Source organism: Lissotriton helveticus, chromosome 2_1 (genome assembly GCF_964261635.1).
Source record: "Lissotriton helveticus chromosome 2_1, aLisHel1.1, whole genome shotgun sequence".
In the NCBI taxonomy this organism is placed as follows: domain Eukaryota; kingdom Metazoa; phylum Chordata; class Amphibia; order Caudata; family Salamandridae; genus Lissotriton; species Lissotriton helveticus.
The window spans coordinates 907984060-908002419 of record NC_136059.1 but is presented as its reverse complement, the minus strand read 5'-3'; the positions used below and the strand labels follow the sequence as shown (position 1 = coordinate 908002419).

The 18360-nt window shown below is 50.0% G+C and overlaps 1 protein-coding gene across 5 annotated transcripts in view; it reads right to left on the bottom strand.

Moving 5' to 3' along the window:
• Nucleotides 1–18360, bottom strand: part of SEMA4D (semaphorin 4D) — a 923316-nt gene that overhangs the window by 359486 nt on the left and 545470 nt on the right. For all 5 annotated transcript variants that reach the window (XM_078675633.1, XM_078675632.1, XM_078675637.1 and 2 more), the window contains exon 14: nucleotides 9906–10128. In XM_078675633.1, the coding sequence (XP_078531759.1) occupies nucleotides 9906–10128 (223 nt within the window). The remainder of the gene's footprint in view (nucleotides 1–9905; nucleotides 10129–18360) is intronic.

Below are 18360 nucleotides of genomic sequence, written 5' to 3'. Positions count from 1 at the left end.
CAAGGGTCCCACCTTGGTGGCCTATCTGGGTCCTTTTGTAAAAAAGGACCAAATAAAGTGAAACAGCCAATCAGCTACTACCTCCTTCTAGAACCTTCCTGCCAGGAGCCCAAGTCTCTCAGATTTTCGTTCGCACCAAGCTAGTTAGGCGTAAACTCCTTAGAGAGAAAGGTGAGCCCTGCCAGGGGAGGCGGGAGGGTGCATGTGAATCTATGAAAGACACTAATACTGGATAACTGCAGTTATAGGTAAGTAACGCATTTCTTATCCAGTATTTGGGTGTCTTTCATAGATTCACATGCCTGAATCAGAGTAGCGAGCAATACATAAAGCACATTCTGTGTGAACATCAGTTACAAGCATGTAGATAAAGCATATCACATGACCATAAATCACAAAATGCAATGCAATATACATACAATAAGAGAATGTACATACCCGTAAAGGATGGAGGGATGTAGTAGGGCTCACCTTACTGAAATAGAGGGCGAACACTGCTCGGCCCACTGCTGCATCCTTCATCAGCTCAGTATCCAGGTTGTAGTGCCTGGTGAAGGTGTGCGGGGACTTCCACGTCGCCGCTCTGCAAATGTCCAATATCGGCACTCCAGCGAACAACTCTGCCGATGTGGACATGGCTCTAGTCGAATGAGCTTTAACACGTGAGTCTAAAGGTCGCCCAGCCTTGTCGTGACAAAAGGTGATCGCAGAAGAGATCCATCTTGAGATGCTCTGCTTCGTCAGGGGCATGCCCAGTCTTGGTCTACTAAAGGCAATAAAGAGCTGTGTTGACTTTCGAAAGTGTCGTGTCTTATCAATGTAGAATTTAAGGCACCTCTTTAGATCTAGAGAATGTAGAGTTCTTTCGGCTGCCGTGGTAGGATTCGGAAAGAACGATCTAAGCACCACTGGTTCGTTAAGATGGAAGTCCGAGGGGACTTTTGGAATGAAACGAGGGTTAGTCCTCAGAATTACTCTGTCCTCTCGAAATTGAAGGAAAGGATCCTGAACGGACAGAGCCTGCAATTCACTGACCCTTCTAGCAGAGGTTAGTGCCAGGAGGAGGGCCGTTTTCCAAGATAGGAACTTGATGTCTGCCTTATGGATGGGTTTGAAGGGATGCTTCATTAGTTGATGAAGAACCACATTCAGGTGCCACGATGGAGGAATAGGTCGCGGTAAGGACCTAAATAAACCTTTCAGGAATTGTTTGATGAGTCTGTCCGCCCACAAAGAAGGGCCCGTAGCCGTTCTCGTGAACCTTGAAATTGCTGCGAGATGCACTTTGATGGATGTATGCGCAAGGCCTGATTGTGCAAGATGTAACAAGTATGGCAGCAGCTGTTGTGGAGTGGCATGGAAGGGATGCAAGCCATGATCCACACACCAGGAACAGAATCGCTTCCATTTTAGTGAGTAGGTTTTGTTAGTGCTGACAGCTCTAGCTTTTGCAAGGACATCTCTGCAATCCTGCGGGATGCTCAGGTGGCTGAACTCGCGGTATTCAGGAGCCAGGCTGACAATTTCAGAGAGCTCGGCTGACAATTTCAGAGAAGAACCTGCCCTTGAGACATCGTGATCAGGGCCGGAAACTGCTTCAGGCGAAGAGGAGGCCGGGCAGATAGGCGATGAAGTTCCGTGAACCAGTGCTGCCTCGGCCAGGCTGGAGCAATGAGGATCAGAGTGCAGGGTTCCGATTTCATCTTTCTGAGGACCCTGGGTATTAGTGGGAATGGCGGAAAGGCGTACGCAAAGACGTTGCGCCATGCGATGGAAAATGCATTCCCGAGGGTTCCTGAGTGGTGATGCCTGCTTGCGAAGCTTGGGCATTTGGCGTTCTCTCTGGTGGCAAAGAGGTCTATGGTGGGAGTGCCCCACTCCTCGAAGATATGGTTCAGCACCTCCATGTCCAATTCCCATTCGTGGGAAGGAGACCTCTCTCTGCTCAGTGCGTCCGCCAAAACGTTGTCCTTTGCCGGGACATACTCCGCTTTTAATCCTATTCCGTGTTGTAGAAGCCAATTCCAAATTCTTTGCGATTCTCGTGATAATGAGATCGAACGTGTCCCCCCCTGTTTGTTTAGTTAATGCATCGTCGTGGTGTTGTCCGTCCTGACGAGCACCGGGGATTGACGAATGCGTGGGAGAAACGATTGGAGAGCTAGGAAAACTGCTCGTAATTCCAACAGATTGATATGCAGTTTTGTTTCTTGTTTTTATTTTTTATTTTTTTATTTTTGGACATTTTTAAAGCGCCTGGTGACGCCAGAAGGCGTATCCCCGCGCTATAGTAAGTGAGCAGTTGCCATCCCCCCCTTCCCAAGGTGCTACCTGCTAAAAAGGTGAGTTTTTAATTTTTTCCTGAACAGGGCCTCTGATGGCTCAAGACGGAGGTCTAGGGGCAGGGCATTCCAGCACTTGGGAGCAAGGTACCTGAAAGACCTCCCTCCCATCCGTGCCTTCCTAACTCTGGGCACCACAAGTAGTCCCGTCCGAGAGGACCGTAGATTGCGGGTAGGCTCATAGTGGGACACCAGACTCTGAAGTGGCACAGGGGCTTTGCCACTCAAAATGCGATGGCACGTAGAGAGGGCCTTAAACTCAACTCTCTTCTCCATTGGAAGCCAATGGAGAACTTGGAGAGCGGGCTTAGAGGGAGACCTTCTCGGGAGTCTTAGCACGAGCCTGGCTGCGGCATTTTGGAGCACCTGAAGGCGCCCCATGACCTTGCCTGAAGCCCCCAGATAAAGCAGGTTACCATAGTCCAGGCGCGAGGTGACCAGGGCGTGCACCAGCGTCCTACGAGCCGAGATGGGGAGCAGATCTAGAACCTTCCTCAGAGTTCTCAAGACACCGAAACACACCCCCGTCACCCGGCCAACCTGCGGGCCAAAGGCAAGGTCATTATCAAGCCACATGCCAAGATTCTTGGCCTCCAGGCTGGGTGTGGGGGCCTCACCTAGGCAGGATGGCCACCACGCAGGCGACCACGCAGAAGGCCCGCCCCCCACCACGATCACCTCGGTCTTGCTGCCGTTCAGTTTTAAACAGTGTGCGGACATCCAGGCTGCAAGATCTTGCATGCAGTTCCTGAAGATGTCCGCCGCAAGGCCGGGGGAGCGAGATAGGGAGACGACCAACTGCGTGTCGTCGGCGTAGGACACCAGGTGGATACCGTGGCCCTCCGCGATGGTTGCTAACGGGGAGACGTAGATATTGAATAAAGTCGGGCTCAGGGACGAACCCTGTGGTACGCCCTGGCCCAACTCGATCTCCCTCGAATAGCATTCACCCATCCGGACTTGGAAGCACCTATCAGACAGGAAGGACTTAATCCAACCAAGCGCAGCACCTGTGACCCCTCCTTCACTCAGACACTGTAGCAAGATGGTATGTGCTACAGTGTCGAATGCTGCACTCAGGTCGAGTAGGATCAGGGCCATAGTCTGGCCCTCATCCACACCCTGGCGGAGTGCCTCCACCGCCGCCAAAAGTGCAGATTCCGTTGAGTGGCGGGGACGGAAGCCAAATTGTGAATCGTGGAGTAGCGATGCCTCCTCCACGAACTGCATCAGTTGCATATTAGCAACTTTCTCCGCTATTTTGGCCATGTAAGGCAGAAGGGAAATGGGGCGGAGATTGTCAAATTTCTCGAAATTCACATTGGCCTTTTTTTGCAGGGGGAGGACAACCGCCCGTTTCCAGGCCTTGGGGACATTCTGGGACAGAAAAGAGGAATCAAGTAGGTTACGAACATAAGGTTCGAGAACCTGCAGGCTGCCCTTAAGCCGACTGGGGGTCGTCGGGTCTCTTGGGGAGCCAGATTTAATTGACCCGCAGATGCGAATCAGCTCTTCTGTGGGCGGGGTAAGGAAGGAGGTAAACTGTTGTGCTCCCGTCTTTTTCACACCCTTCCCCCATATGGGAACGTTAGATGCCTGTCGAGGAAAGGAATTGTAGAGGTGAGTGACTTTGTTAGTGAAAAACTCTGCAACACGGTCACAGCCCTCCACCGTGCAGAGTTTCGGGGGGCATACAGCAGACTTGCCTATGGTGATGGACTTATAGATTAAAAAGAGTTCTTTGGTGGACTGCTCAGCTCCTTCAATCCTAGTGCAAAAGTACGCCGATTTGCCCTTCCGTAGTAGTTTATGGTAGCTACGCCTGCGGCTGGTATACTCTGCTTTAGCGGAGGCAGAGTATGCTACTCTCCATAGCCTTTCAGCCCTTTTGCACGCTGCTTTTGCCACCCGCATTTCAGCATTAAACCAGAGGGCAGATCTCTTTACTCGGCCCCCCGATTTGGCCGCACCAAGTGGAGCAACCAGATCCAAGGCCTCTGTAATGCGTTGGTCTAGGTTGGAGTTGATCTCCGCCACACCTATTCCGCCAGGATGACCTTTGGCCGTGAGAGCCAAATTGAATGCGGATTGGGAGAATGCTGCCCATCTCCGCCTAGGATGTTTATCAGCTGGAGGGTCAATCGGAGCAGGTTCTTGATTCCCTATGGTAAAGGGGACAAGATGGTGGTCAGTCCATGGAATGGGGACCGGTGTGCATGCTTCCACTTGACTCCAATTAGCAAAAATTGGGTCAAGAAGATGACCCAGGTTATGGGTAGGATGCTGCACCTTCTGCTCAAATTGTAAATTCGCCATTGTAAGACAGAGGTCGATAGCTGTCTTATCTGACAGAGTGTCCAGATGTAGGTTCAAATCACCTAAAACTAGATACCTATCAGTGTTCAGAGCAGCTTCAGTAACAGCCGAGCAGATTACAATGGCGGGATCAGCAAGAGCGCAGTGAGGCTTGTGCGCGCTGTCACACCGCTATGCCAGGTCAGGACAGATGCAATTTCAAAATTAAATGTTTAAAATATCACCCGCCCGGTAGAGCGCGCAGCGCACAGGTAGCAATCACCCACACACTGACGAACGCTGCAGTGAGGCGATGAGAACACTGCCAGGTCAGGACAATGTGGTTTTAAAAGCAAAGTTAAAATTTACACACCAAAGTAAAGCGCACAGCGCACAGGTAGCAGTCACCCACGCGCTGGCGAGCGCTATAGCAGAGAAGTGGTAGGGACACTGCCACTGCCCACTTACCACGCGAGGGAGCAGGCTCCAGTGCCTTGTGTCGTCCATTTCCCATTGATCTGTAGTTCCTGGAGGACTGCCCCCCAGCCTTCCAGTGACGCATCCGTAGTTATTACATGCGGCTCCGCTGGGAGTAGGAATGGCAAACCCTTCGACAGATGGCGGAGTGACATCCACCATTGTAAATGGTTGATAATGGGTCGAGTGACTCGTATGCGGTCCTCGAAAGAACCTGTGGCTTGCGTCCATTGTCTTGTCAGTGCTTCCTGAAGAGGACGCATTTTCAGACGGCAGTGCGGAATGAGCAGTATGCATGAAGACATCATCCCAAGGAGGGACTTGAACGTGCGGACCGGGAGAGTCTTCCTCGAAGCCACTGCCTTGGCTAAGGAGATGAGTTTGTTCTTTCTCTCCTGAGAGGGGAAAGCTCTGACCCGCTCCTTATCCAGAGTTGCTCCAAGGAACGTGATGACTCTGTTGGGTTCCAGAACCGACTTTGCGGCGTTGAGGGTCAGTCCCAGGCGGTGGAAAATATCCAGACAGGCGCTGGAGGATGAGGCTGCGCCGGCCTCCGTCGGTGCCTTCACCAACCAGTCGTCTAGGTATGGAAACACCTGGTGGCCTTGCTGACGAAGGAACGCTGCCACTGGAGACAGGCATTTCGTAAATATCCTCGGGCCGATTTGAGACCGAATGGAAGGACACGAAATTGGTAGTGGTGTCCTGCCACCGCAAACCTGAGGAACACTCTGTGTCCTTTGAGAATAGGTATATGGTAGTAGGCGTCCTGAAGGTCTAAAGACGTCATGTAGTCCCCTTCCTCCAGAAGACCCAGGATTTCTTGCAAAGTCACCATACGGAACGATTGTTTCTTTAGGAACACGTTGAGTGCCCTGAGATCCAGGATCGGTCTCCACTTCTTTCCTTTTTGGTGGATTAGGAAGAAGTGGGAGTAGAAACCTTGATTCATGTGGGCCCGTGGAACTTTCTCTATCGCTCCCTTCTGCAACATAGAAGTTATTTCCTGAAGAAGTAATCGCAGGTGCCTGTGCGAACGGTGGCACGGAGGTGTTGTTGGGGGAGTAGAGGTGAATTCTAGGGAATGTCCAAAACGAATGAGTTGGAGAACCCAACGATCCGTCGTTATGGATTGCCAATTTCGAAGGAAGTATGTTAGTTTCCCTCCAAGTCTTAAAGAATGTAGTGGTGGAGGGGCTAGCCGGGGAGACAAGTCATTGTCTGTTGCCAGCAGGCCGTTTTTGTCCCTTTCCTTTGTAATTGGATCTGCCATAGGAAGACTGCCTTCCCTGTTGGGGTTGTCGCTGTTGAAATTGCGGCTTGGACTGTGAATACGAGTACGAAGACCGATTCTGAAAGGAACCTTTGTATGTAGGTTGTCCTCTTCCCCTTTGGCCACGAAAGGACTGGGACCGAAATTGTAGAGTACCCAAAGCCTTGGCGGTATCTGTGTCCTTTTTAATGGTGGTAAGGGCCGTATCAATTTGTTCACCAAACAGATGCTGGCCATCGTAAGGCATATCCAAGATCCTGGTTTGCACCTCCTGGCGGAAAGTGGTGGCCTTGAGCCAGCCCTGTCGCCTCAGGACTGCAGCTCCCGCCAGTTGCCGAAAGCCAGTCACGGCAGATTTGAAAGATAGGGCGCAATGTCCGCCCAGAGTTGGCGATTATAACGGCCAAGTAGAGCTATAGAATTAGCCACTTTAACAGTCATAGCTGATGAGGTCGTAAACCGTTTGCCCACGGCATCCAGTTTCTTACCCTCTTTATCCGGTGGCGTCGATAAAGGCGAGGCCGGATTCCTTGAGTTCTTCTGCGCCGCCTGAGTCACCACGGAATCTGGTTTGGGGTGACCAGTCAGGCATGCCGGTGCCGTTGATGTGGCTTTATATTTCTTATCAAGCCTGGGCACCACCACCTGTACAGAAGCGGGTGATTGCATGATTTGCTTGCCCTGCTTCCAGATGTATTCAATAATTGGTATCGACCTTGAAGTTTTCTTTGTGGGCTCCTTAAAGTCATAAAGGAAACATTCAGTCTCCTGAGATTCCATGGACATGTGGAATCTCTTGGCAGCCCGCTCCATGATGTTGTGAAAGCCACCGATGTCTGCAGGTGGAGACTCCGAAGTCTGTGGAGCTGGAGAGGCTGGAGAATGCGCCACATAGTCCTGATCAGCGTCAGGGTCCGATTGGTCGTCATCCACTTCCCCTTCCTCTTGTTCCCTTTCTTCTTCCTCAGATGAGGAAACAGTTTTAATTGGCACCTGTGTCTGTGGAATGACCAGAGGAGTGGGTCTATGGCGAGAAGAAGGTGTTGGCGCCTGTGCTGGTGTTGGCGCAGAATGCTTCTCCGGGAACCTTTCCTTATAATCCTTAATAAGGTATTGCAGGTCCGAGACTATAGAAGCCGGAAGGCACACCATAGGAGTAACCTGAGACTGAGGCGGAGGGTGGACCTGTTGTTCAGGAAGGTCTTCTTCCTCTTCCGGCTCCTCATCTGTGGTTTGACATTTCAGCACTAGATCCGACGGGCTAGTAGCTTGCGTAAAGGAGTCCTCGTCCGACTCCTGACCTTGTAGTATACAGGCAGGTGGTAGTTGTTGTATCCTGCCTGGTGACGTCTGACTCGGCGTAATTGGCTTTTTAGTAATTTTTACCATGACATGGCTCACTTGCGGTGGAAAGGCATCCATAGCATGGGATAGGAGTGCAGACTCCTTCCATGGTCCTGTAGATGGCAATGCTGGAGTCGACGGTGTCTTGGTAGGCATTTTCGTCGACGAGAAATTCGTCGTCGTCGACGGTGGTTGTGACGACGATGTCTTCATCGACAGCAGCTTCGTCGACGGCAAGGTCCCCATCGTCGACGGTGCACTCGTCGTCGACGGTTTTCCCATCGTCGACGGGATGATCTTCGTCGACGGGATTTGTTTCGTCGACGGTGCTGACTTCGTCGACGGGGTCGTCGTCGATGACTTCGACGATGCTCTCGTCGTCTACGATGTTGTCGCCGTCGTCATCGACGGAGTGACCGGAATGGTAGACGACGTAGGTCTGCTCAACGACGACGAAGGCGTCATCCTCGTGGTCGAGGAGTAGGCCGACGATGCCGTTGTCGTCGACACTGTCGTCGTCGACGTCGAGACAGTTTTCTGTGCCGAAAGCACCGTAGATGTCGTCGTCGTCGCCAGGACCAGTGGCACCTTCCTGGAGACAGGCGGGTCCTTGACAGACACAGATGGCTTGCCCTCTGAGGACTTTTTAGAAGTCTTCATAGGAGGGGTGTCTGTGGGGCTAGGGGAAGAAACCCTTGGCCTCTTCAAAGAAAATTGGGACGCTCCGGACCCACTCTCACCTTCTGATGCCAAGTCAGCAGTCTTGGTCTTGAGCCTGTTGAGCCACAACAGAAGTCGACCTTCCCGGTCCTTGAGGGTCTTGTTAGAGAAGGTCCGGCAGATTTTGCATTCTTTGGCCTGGTGGTGAGGGTAAAGACAATATAAACATCTATCATGTTTATCGTCGATGTGAAGTCTCTTCTTGCTGCAGGAAGAACAGGCCCTGAACAGACCTTTCTTCTGACCTTCAGACATGCTCTGAAAAGATTAATAACTCGTTTTTATGAAGAAAATAAGTTTCCTGAGGAGAGCTCAGGTGGAGACTCCCTAGCACAACGTGCGGTAGAAAATCTGAGAGACTTGGGCTCCTGGCAGGAAGGTTCTAGAAGGAGGTAGTAGCTGATTGGCTGTTTCACTTTATTTGGTCCTTTTTTACAAAAGGACCCAGATAGGCCACCAAGGTGGGACCCTTGGGGCCTGCTCTGTTTGGTCCTTCCTACAAAAGGACGTGGATAGGCTACTAAGGTGAGACCTTTAGGCCTATTCTCTCTATGTATGTCTCTAGGACATTACTTTTTTATATACCGGAGGCTCCCGTCTCGACGACGGGGAATGATTCAGGCATGTGAATCTATGAAAGACACCCAAATACTGGATAAGTAGTTGGAATACTTCTGAACTGTGAGGAAGGAACAAGGTGGTGCTGCAGAAAAAGGGCAGGCAGATCGAAGGCACTGAGAAACTGATCGAAAGAAGGATACTGGTAAGGAACTGGAAGGAAGTCATACACTGTTATCCAATGGGATAAGCATAAGGAAAACGACTTCAATGACTTCTTAATTTAATGTTTCTTATTTTTTGTAAAGAGAGGGTTGTGCAGTATGCATAGTGCTAGCAGTCTGCTATGTAGAGCAGTGGAAACACTTGGTGTATTTGACACTCTTTAATAGGGCAGCTACTTGCAATCCACAGTGTGGATGTACCTGGGTTGCTGAATAAAGGACTGTAGGTCTTTATGCGTAGACCACACAAAGGTCACTAAGGTTTTAATAGGAAAACCTAGAAGTTAATTTCCCAAAAGGCCAGGCGATGGGCTCAAGAAGGTAGAGACTGAGTCTGTGGTGAAGAGCATAAGAGAGGAAATATGTTGGTGCTCTGTGGGTTTAATGAAACACTTCTTTCCAGTAGTATTAGAAAATGAGTCGTGGCTCTGTCACAAGCATACATCAGTTTTAGTTCTACATCGTGCTGAAACAGTACACCAAGCTTTGTGTGGATTAACAATACAAACAATAAAATGGAATCCCCAAGTATTATCTTAAGTGTTAAAGATGTGGTCGGTGGGAAGAAATGTCCTCTCTAGTGTACTAGTCATTCAACAATCGTGGGACTACATGCGACACATAAATGGAAGACTGTAAAGGTGTAAAAACCGGTAGCAGCTCAATCCTTACCTGTACTAATAAACATGACGTCATATAAGTTGTTGTCGAGGGCCTTCACCCTATCCACCACAATCTGTGTGTATTTCACGTTCTCCTGGACTAATCTGGGCTTATTTCCCACTGGCGTAACCAAGTCATTCATTAGTGGGTGGTCTTTCACAAACTGAAGGGTTTTGTCCGGTAAATCTAAGGAGGTACTGTAGTTCATTGCCCTGGCTTGGGCATTAATACACTGCAAAAAATGATCACAAAACAATTAATTACTCTTTTTCAGCAGCATAAATTACTCAACTGCATCGGACTTGTCTTTGTGTAGGTCTTCTTTTAACCCTCCCAACCCCCTTATGTTCTGAGCTTGTTCTTAAGATTCACCTAGGTTTAAGGTATCTTCGATCTTGGGCTGGTTCACTAAGGTCGAGCTTTCTGAGTGACGGAAAACATTTAAATACCCCTCCACCACGTCACAAGCAGAGTCTCTCACTATGCAATCAGTAGCAAGCCCGTTGGCAGCATCAGCGCATGTCTGAAGGAACCCCCACTTTAATGCATGCAGTGAAAAGCAAACCCATGTTCTAATTATTCTTTAAATACATTTATCTGTATGAACAAACCATTTCACACTAATCTCCCTCAATATCACCATCCTAGGATCACAGCAGAAGCAAGGGTCACAGAGGGTGCAGTTGAGTCGATGTTCCAGCTAAGGAGGGAGTGTTAGTAATATTCACCTTTACAACAACCTTTAAACAAAGGGCAGGTCAATGAGCATGATGGGCCTAGAGGTCTTGCCTAAAACTGTGGGCAATGTGCGTTTATAGACAGCTACTTCTCAGAGAGAACCTTCTAAATCCAGCAATCACTTTGCCACATTAGCTACGTGGTAAAATGAGCACGACAACTGGAAAGTATTCGACACACAGTGCTTCTTTGACACAAGCACCTTGTATGACATTCACACATTGGCTCACCTGAAGTCAAAGGTTCATCAGCTGTGTGGGGCAGGAAGTGCTTAGGGAGTGCCAACTGGCAATGGGAGCTGGGTGGGGGCCGACACCAGGGTCACACTGCCCCAGAACACCCAAATAAACCAGGTTATCATGTTAGCATCAGAGAGTCACCGAAATGTGGATTTACGAGTGAGCACTGTCAAAGTTTTGGTTCGCTTAATACAGCAGTAAGCGAGATTTAAAGAAACTGAACAGATTATGCAAATTTTCAACAACCTTTGTGATAAAAATTTTAAATAGAGGTTCTTGCCTACAGGATCTTGAGCATGTTGCCTAGGAAACAAGAGAAACTACACTTTGCAGTTTGTGCTGTACAGAAGACAAGAGAAGGGGCCTTTCTATGTTTAATTAGTGTCGGTCATGAAATACAGAAGGCGTGCTACCTATGTATTTACCACTCTTGATTATTAAACATGAAAGTGGGCAGAGGAGATCCATTAACATTTTTAAATACCTCCGGGAGCCAACCTTTGGCAGATGATACAGGGGCAAACTGGCACAAGCTAGGCCAAACTATGCTTTTGCAACAGTGGGGAAAGTTTAAGGCAAACTATACACCCTTCCGAGGCAGCATCGTGGCAGGAGGTGTATTGGTGAAAAGGAGCTCACTTCGGACCCAAGTAAGAACAGGACATTAAAGCCAAAATATTATGGTGAATACTTTGGAAGGTCAAATGTTATGTTCTCCTCCTCCGCATGCCTCACTCACAATAGACTGACTGAAGGATAACCCAGGTTAGAGATGGGATAATGTTTTGTATCAACATCTTAAATCCATCTGCCGATTTCAGAAGCACAACAGTGAACTTTTACAACTCCGACGAGGCATGTCGGCATCAGCTTCTTCAGGCCTATTAAGTAGGACCTTTGCAGAGTTTGATCTTCGGATGATTACACGGTCTCATTTTCTCCACCAACATTAGAGAATTATTCCTCCTGAGCTGGTTCACCAAAGTCTTGATCAGACACATTGTTAACCATCAAATGCAAGAAATAAATGGAAAACAATCACAAAGTGGTCCTATTATCCTTTCTTAAGAAATGAAGAAATTACGTTTGTTAGGGCAGTTGGAGACTGGGAAGCAACCATGCTTAAAGACTGAGGAGTGAAATGCATACGTCACATGCTGTGAGTATAAACAAAGTCCCAGAACATAACATAGGCATTACCTATTTAACTACAACAGTTTCCTTACCCAAGCCATGATTAAACACCCAATATTGGGCCATTCTAACTCACTTTTCATAGGCATTCCTTTGGTCATTGTTGTACGAGCCTTCAACCCACAATCCCTGAGAGAATGGTGTGCACATGCCACACGTTGGTCAGCATACTAGCAAATTTGGCGGTGGAAGGCCTGAGAAAGTTTGAAGCCTGCTAACATGTACACTTGTAATGATCTACTACTGTGTTGTAAATAGCATTTGCATAGCACATTCAAATACTGTGGCCTCCAATCACAGTGTGGATCATGTTTAGAACCAGGCATGGCTATGGATGGTTGGTGAACAATGAATGTTATAGTACTAGGTAAGAAGTGTTTTTTGATGGTGGGCGCTAGGTGGCGCACAACCAAGATGGTCGCGCACCACTGACGCTCCAGCCCAGCTGGGCAGAACATCACCCTTCAACCCCATCCTTAGCTGTGTAAGCGACGATCTGACCTCACCGTGGGATGCCTGAGATCCTACTGATTCCAGGGATACCCTTTATTTATGCCCAGACTGCAGCTGAACGGGCCGCCAACATCTTGAGCGAACCGAGGGGACCTGGTGCAGAGGCACAGACGCAGCTGTGGCGGCTGGGAAAGACAGAGGCCGCAGCAGCAGAGGGAAGAGGGATTCCGTGCGACGGCTGGCCGCAGGTGCACTCCACCGCCCCCACGAACTCGGACTGGGTGGCACGAGGTGAGGAGCCGAGATTGGAGGAGAGTGCCCCCGGCATCGGGACCATCTACTGGCGGCAAGCTGCAGCTCTATAGGGATCTCGGCGGCGGCCCGGTGGCGCGTGGGAGCCCGGGCCGGGCTGCCAACGGAGGAAATTGTAGCAGTGAGAGGCGGGGGCGAGCCCACCGCTGACGGAACCCCGAAACAGGTCCGCTTTCAAGTAAAAAGCCTTGCCAGCATGGTCCGAACATTGTGATCTTGCCCCCAGCCCAGATCTCCTTGGCAGACCCTGCGGCGGTTACTGAGGGGACAGCCTGCCATCTTCCTTTGCCAAAGTGCTCCCCACTGAAGCGGGAACCCGCCATCTCCGCTGCAGACTGTGATCGCGGTCTGCCCTGCATCTCATTCACCCGCACTGATTTTGGGTGAAACCGCATGCGGGGCCCCCACGCTGTTACATCCAGACCTATCGGCTGCAATCCTGAGCTCCAGCAGTCATTTTGAGGCGGACGGACGTGGTCTGCGGTGCAGAGCGAGACAAGGTACCGTGTATATGTGAATACAACAAGGCCCCCCTGCACCCACGCTCCATAGCATCTCTGCCCACATTGCCTGGCGGCCCGACCCTCGATACTCCCCGGGGTGCCCACAGACCGTGCAAAAAGACCTTAAAACTGCCCAGGATAGTCCATGATTTTAACTCCCGCTTGGACGCAACAGCACGGCGCTATGAGGTAACGATTGTTCCTGATCTATAGGAGGGTGCCTCAGTGTATGCCCCAGCCACAGCGGAGGGACTCCTCTTGAAGAAAACATCTACTGGAGTAGCCTACCCTGCACTATTTGTTGACATTCTGCTTCAATTATTTCGCAACTGAGAGTCAGTTGACTACTGTTGAACTACAACCTCTCTCCCACGACAGGCTTGGTCATTATTGCAACACGACCAGTGGGCTTGCAAAATGGGGCACACAGAGACCAAACAATCCAAGATCCCATTGGAAACGCGCAAAGCGCCCAGATCTCAATCAGTGGAGCATGCGAACTCCGAGGCCACGGGAGAGTCGGAGGAAGATTGGAAGGCGCTCCTACTCAGGATGAAGCACAGTCTCTGGTCCATAGACGCAAAAATGGACACAATGAACCTGCGCATGGAAGCAGTGGTGAATAACAAGATCAGCATGAGCAGCGCATTAAGGAAGTTGAAACCAGACCTTGAGGATGGGGGCCACCACCAGTAAAGGGCAACTCACACATATAGATAAGCTACTCCGAATTATAGCCGAGAAAAATGAGGATTTGGAAGCGCATTCCAGGAGGAACAACGTGCGTATCCTAGGCCTTGCGGAATCCACCAATGGAGGACTTTATCGAAAAACTGGTGGTGGAATTATTTGGCAGGGAATCCTTCTCAGCACACCTCACTGTGGAGCGAGCACATAGATCTCTGGCGGCTCGCCCTCCTCCAGGGGCAGCGCCGCGGCCATTGATCGCACGTTTTTTAAACTATCGGGACAGAGATGCGGTCCTACGCATGGCCCGTGAAAGGAAGCAAGTACAGTACGAGAACACAACATTGGCGTTCTTTTCGGATTTCACGCAGTCAGTACAAGACGCCAGACGCAAGTTTTCCGTAGTCAAGACAAAGCTTCAAACGCAGGAAATTCCCTATGCCATGCTGTACCCGGCGAAATTGAAGATTACTCATCATGGGAAGCAACATTATTTCCAGAACCCGCAGCAGGTTGAGGACTATCTCAAACGGCACCGCAAGGCTACATTGGCGGGATCTGGGGCGCGTGATCGCTCCAGATCTCATTCACCCCTATCAGACCCTGGCTGATGTCCCTACTCATTCCGAACCTCCTGAGGTTCTCCCAGACGCTTTGCTGTTGGAAGACTGGCCCACGAGGGTGATGTATTCAACTGTTCATTACATTATTTTCCATACTCTGCTGGGCAACCTGCCTCTGTCCCACTGTGACTGTCTGCTGTAAGACAGTACAGAGTGTGGGTGAAAGTATGGAGGACAGTGGGCGGGTCGTGTACCCTGGTGTATTCCCCATGAGGGCGTACCCCCCTACAGAATTGTTAAGAAGGGACAGTAAGAGTTGAACTATGGAGGTTTTTTGGGTGGGAGGGAACTATGTACCCAGCAAGTTGGGGGAGCCGATGTGGGAGGAGGGAGGGAGTACCTCAAGTGCCAAAGGGCGACTCAGTCACTCACTAATGTATGCAGCAGCATGGTTGAATATAGGCTATTATCACTATAGTAATGGTGGAAGGCACATGTGACATACATAGTACTAAGGTATTGCCGTGGAATGTGTGGGGACTCAACAACCCGAGGAAGAAAAGGCAAGTGTTAGGATACTTAGATCGACACCACATTGCGGTTGCAATGCTGCAGGAAACACACTTGTGTTCCACGACTACACCCTTGTTCGCCTCGAGATGGGCTTCACATCGATGCTTTGCATCTTATTCTACCTACGCCCGAGGTGTCACAATTTTGGTTAAACGAGGGGTGGCATTTGTGCCAGGTGGGACGGAGGCGGATACAGATAGGTGGTATTGTCTTCTCTGGGGAAGACTGCACTCCTACGATGGAATCTTTGCCAACTACTACGGCCCTAACACTGATGAGCCCCAAACTCTCCTACGGCTATGGAATAAAATTCAGGAAATAGGCACCACCTATGTGATATGGGGGGAGATTTTAATAAGACAGTGCAGCTTCGGCTGGATCGGTCCAACACTTCCCCCAGCACATTACACTAACTCATTCAGGGGGTTACAGGAACTCATAGCTGACAATTGCCTATTGGATTCTTGGAGGCACATGCACCCCACTGGGCAAGAGGGCACACACTACACGGCGGTCCATACATCATGGGCCAGGCTTGATTATGTGTTTTTATCTACTGGAATGGCGCACTGGCTGCGGCATGTGGTGCACTTAGCCCGCACGTTCTCTGACCACTCACCTGTCATGGTGGAGTTGCAGGCCCCACTACAGCACTCTACCTACAGAAGCTGGAGCCTCAATCATCTATATCTGCAAGACACCGCCTTTAAGGCGGAAATAGAGCAGGACATACAGGACTTCTTCGAGCGAAATATGGAATCTGTCTCTAGCATTTCCACAGTGTGGAAAACTTTTAAGGTCATGGCCCGGGGGTGGTGCATTTCTAAAGGGGGTGGTATCCTCAAAACGCTGCGTACTGATCTTGACAATTTTGAAAAGAAACTCAAACAGCTGGAAACTGACATCAATACTGACCCTGACGGACACGCACTTAGAGCCACCATGCGTGACATGCTGACAGAATATGAGGAGCTGGCTGATAGAGAGTAGATTTCGGGGCAAACCACGTATGGCTAGGGTGTATGGCGAGGGAGACCGACTAGGGAAGGCTCTGGCGACCTTGATTAGGCCTCCTAGGTTTTCCAATTACAAAACAGCAATACAGGATGGGCAGGGCAACACACACAGGAACCTTCCTGACCAACTCAATACATTCAGAGACTTGTATAGCGACCTATACTCTTCCCAGAGAGGTGCCCCGCTAGACTTTCCAGGATATCTAGAAGACACTGCACTGGCATGGTTGGGAGACACCCAGCGAAAATTCCTGAACCTAGACTTGGAATTGGATAAAATTACAGATGCTATCATGCAAATGAGATCAAGTCGCGCCCCGGGGTCTGATAGGCTGCAGATAGAATTCTATAAAGTGTATGCCTCTATATTAGTCCCCATTGTCAGGGAAGTCTTCTATGTGGCACGCGAGGAGGGATGCTTGCCAGAAACCATGCGCGAGGCCCTGCTCACATCCTTACTTAAACCAGGGAAATCCCCGATGTGCTGCGACTCGTATCAGCCCCTTTCGTTATTAAACTGTGACCTGAAAATACTTGCTAAAGTCCTGGCGACCAGGCTCAATTTGCTGATGCAGCGCCTTGAACTCCCGAGCAGTGCCACGGCACACAACCTCAGAACCCTGGCTGCGGTCCTGCAAGATATAGACCCCAACTGTACTGCAGTGGCGGTCTTTCTCGACGCTACCAAAGCGTTTGATTACCTAGAATGGGACTACCTGCGGGGTGTATTGGGTCGTATGGGGATGCCCACTCCCATCTTCCAATGGATACAATTGCTCTACTGCCGGCCAGTGGCATCGGTACTCCTGAATGGTGCTAGATCCTCCCCCTTTCCCATTTCTAGAGGGATGCGTCAGGGATGCCCCCTGTCTCCCATCTTATTTGCCCTAGCCATTGAACTTCGCCAACCCCACAATGACAAGGCACTGATCTACCCTGCCAGGCAACTGCTTATTTCGCTATATGCGGACAATAGGACATTATACGTTCGCAAACCACAGGATAATCTGAACCCCATACTGAGGGAGATCACTAAATTCGGTGCTATATCGGGTATACAAATAAATTGGTTTAAGTCCGCGGTTATCCCTCTAACTGACAACACCCAGCCGCACCAACTAGACTACCCACTGGTCTGGGAAATGGAGGAACTCAAGTACCTGGGCATATACATCACAAGGGATAGGGATGCACTTATGAGAGCGAACTATGGCACTGCCATGGACAAAATTACTGACACCATCACTAAATGGCTGCGCCTGCCCCTATCCATGGCGGGAAGGATCTGGTTGATCAAGATGGTGCTTCTGCCTAAGCTGCTGTACCTCTTTATTAATATACCATAGCAACCAGGTAGCTTTTTCTTCAGTACAGTTAGGACACAACTCACGCGGCTCATATAGAGCGGGAAGCAGGCGCGCCTCAACTTGCGCACAATGATGTTGCCCTATCATCGGTGGGGGGGGGGGGGGGGGGGAGGATGTGATACGATGTGCCTAACTTTGAATTCTATTACTACTGTGCACAGGCGCACTTCGCAGTGTATTGGTTCCACCCGCCGCCATTTATGGCTGACCTTGCGGTTGAGGATGGTTACATGGCGCCGACAAAAGTTACGTGTGAGGAATTTGCCGAAAGATGCTTGCAGGCCTTAAATACTTCACTTGGGGGGGGGGATCTGTACAGGAGGGCAGTTCCGCACTAAGGAACAATTCTTCGCCACACACACACCAACAACAATGAACATATTGCTCTATACTCTACTTCGTCAGAGTGTGAAGGCGGCCACCCCTGTGTTTACCTAGGAGCCGGCCACGCTAGATCCGTTGCACACTTTCCTACAGGCAGAACCTCCTAGGCACTCGGTGCGTCTCCTATACAAACATATGCAGTCAGCAACGCCATCTCACATGATTAGAGCCAGGCAAGAATGGGATAAGCACTTGGAAACTCCGTTATCAGATGAGCGATGGGAAAGTAGCTGTATACACACAGAAGCTATCACCGGTAACAGCAGACTGCGCCTCATACACTTTAAATTTTTGCATAGATTGCATCATACCCTGGCCAGACCATGAATTTCATCTCAGAGACGACAACAGGTGCGTTAGAAGAGGTAGGGAGGGGGCAGACTTCTTGCATCTGGCGTGGAGTTGCCCCCATTGGGCAAATTTCTGGACGCAAAC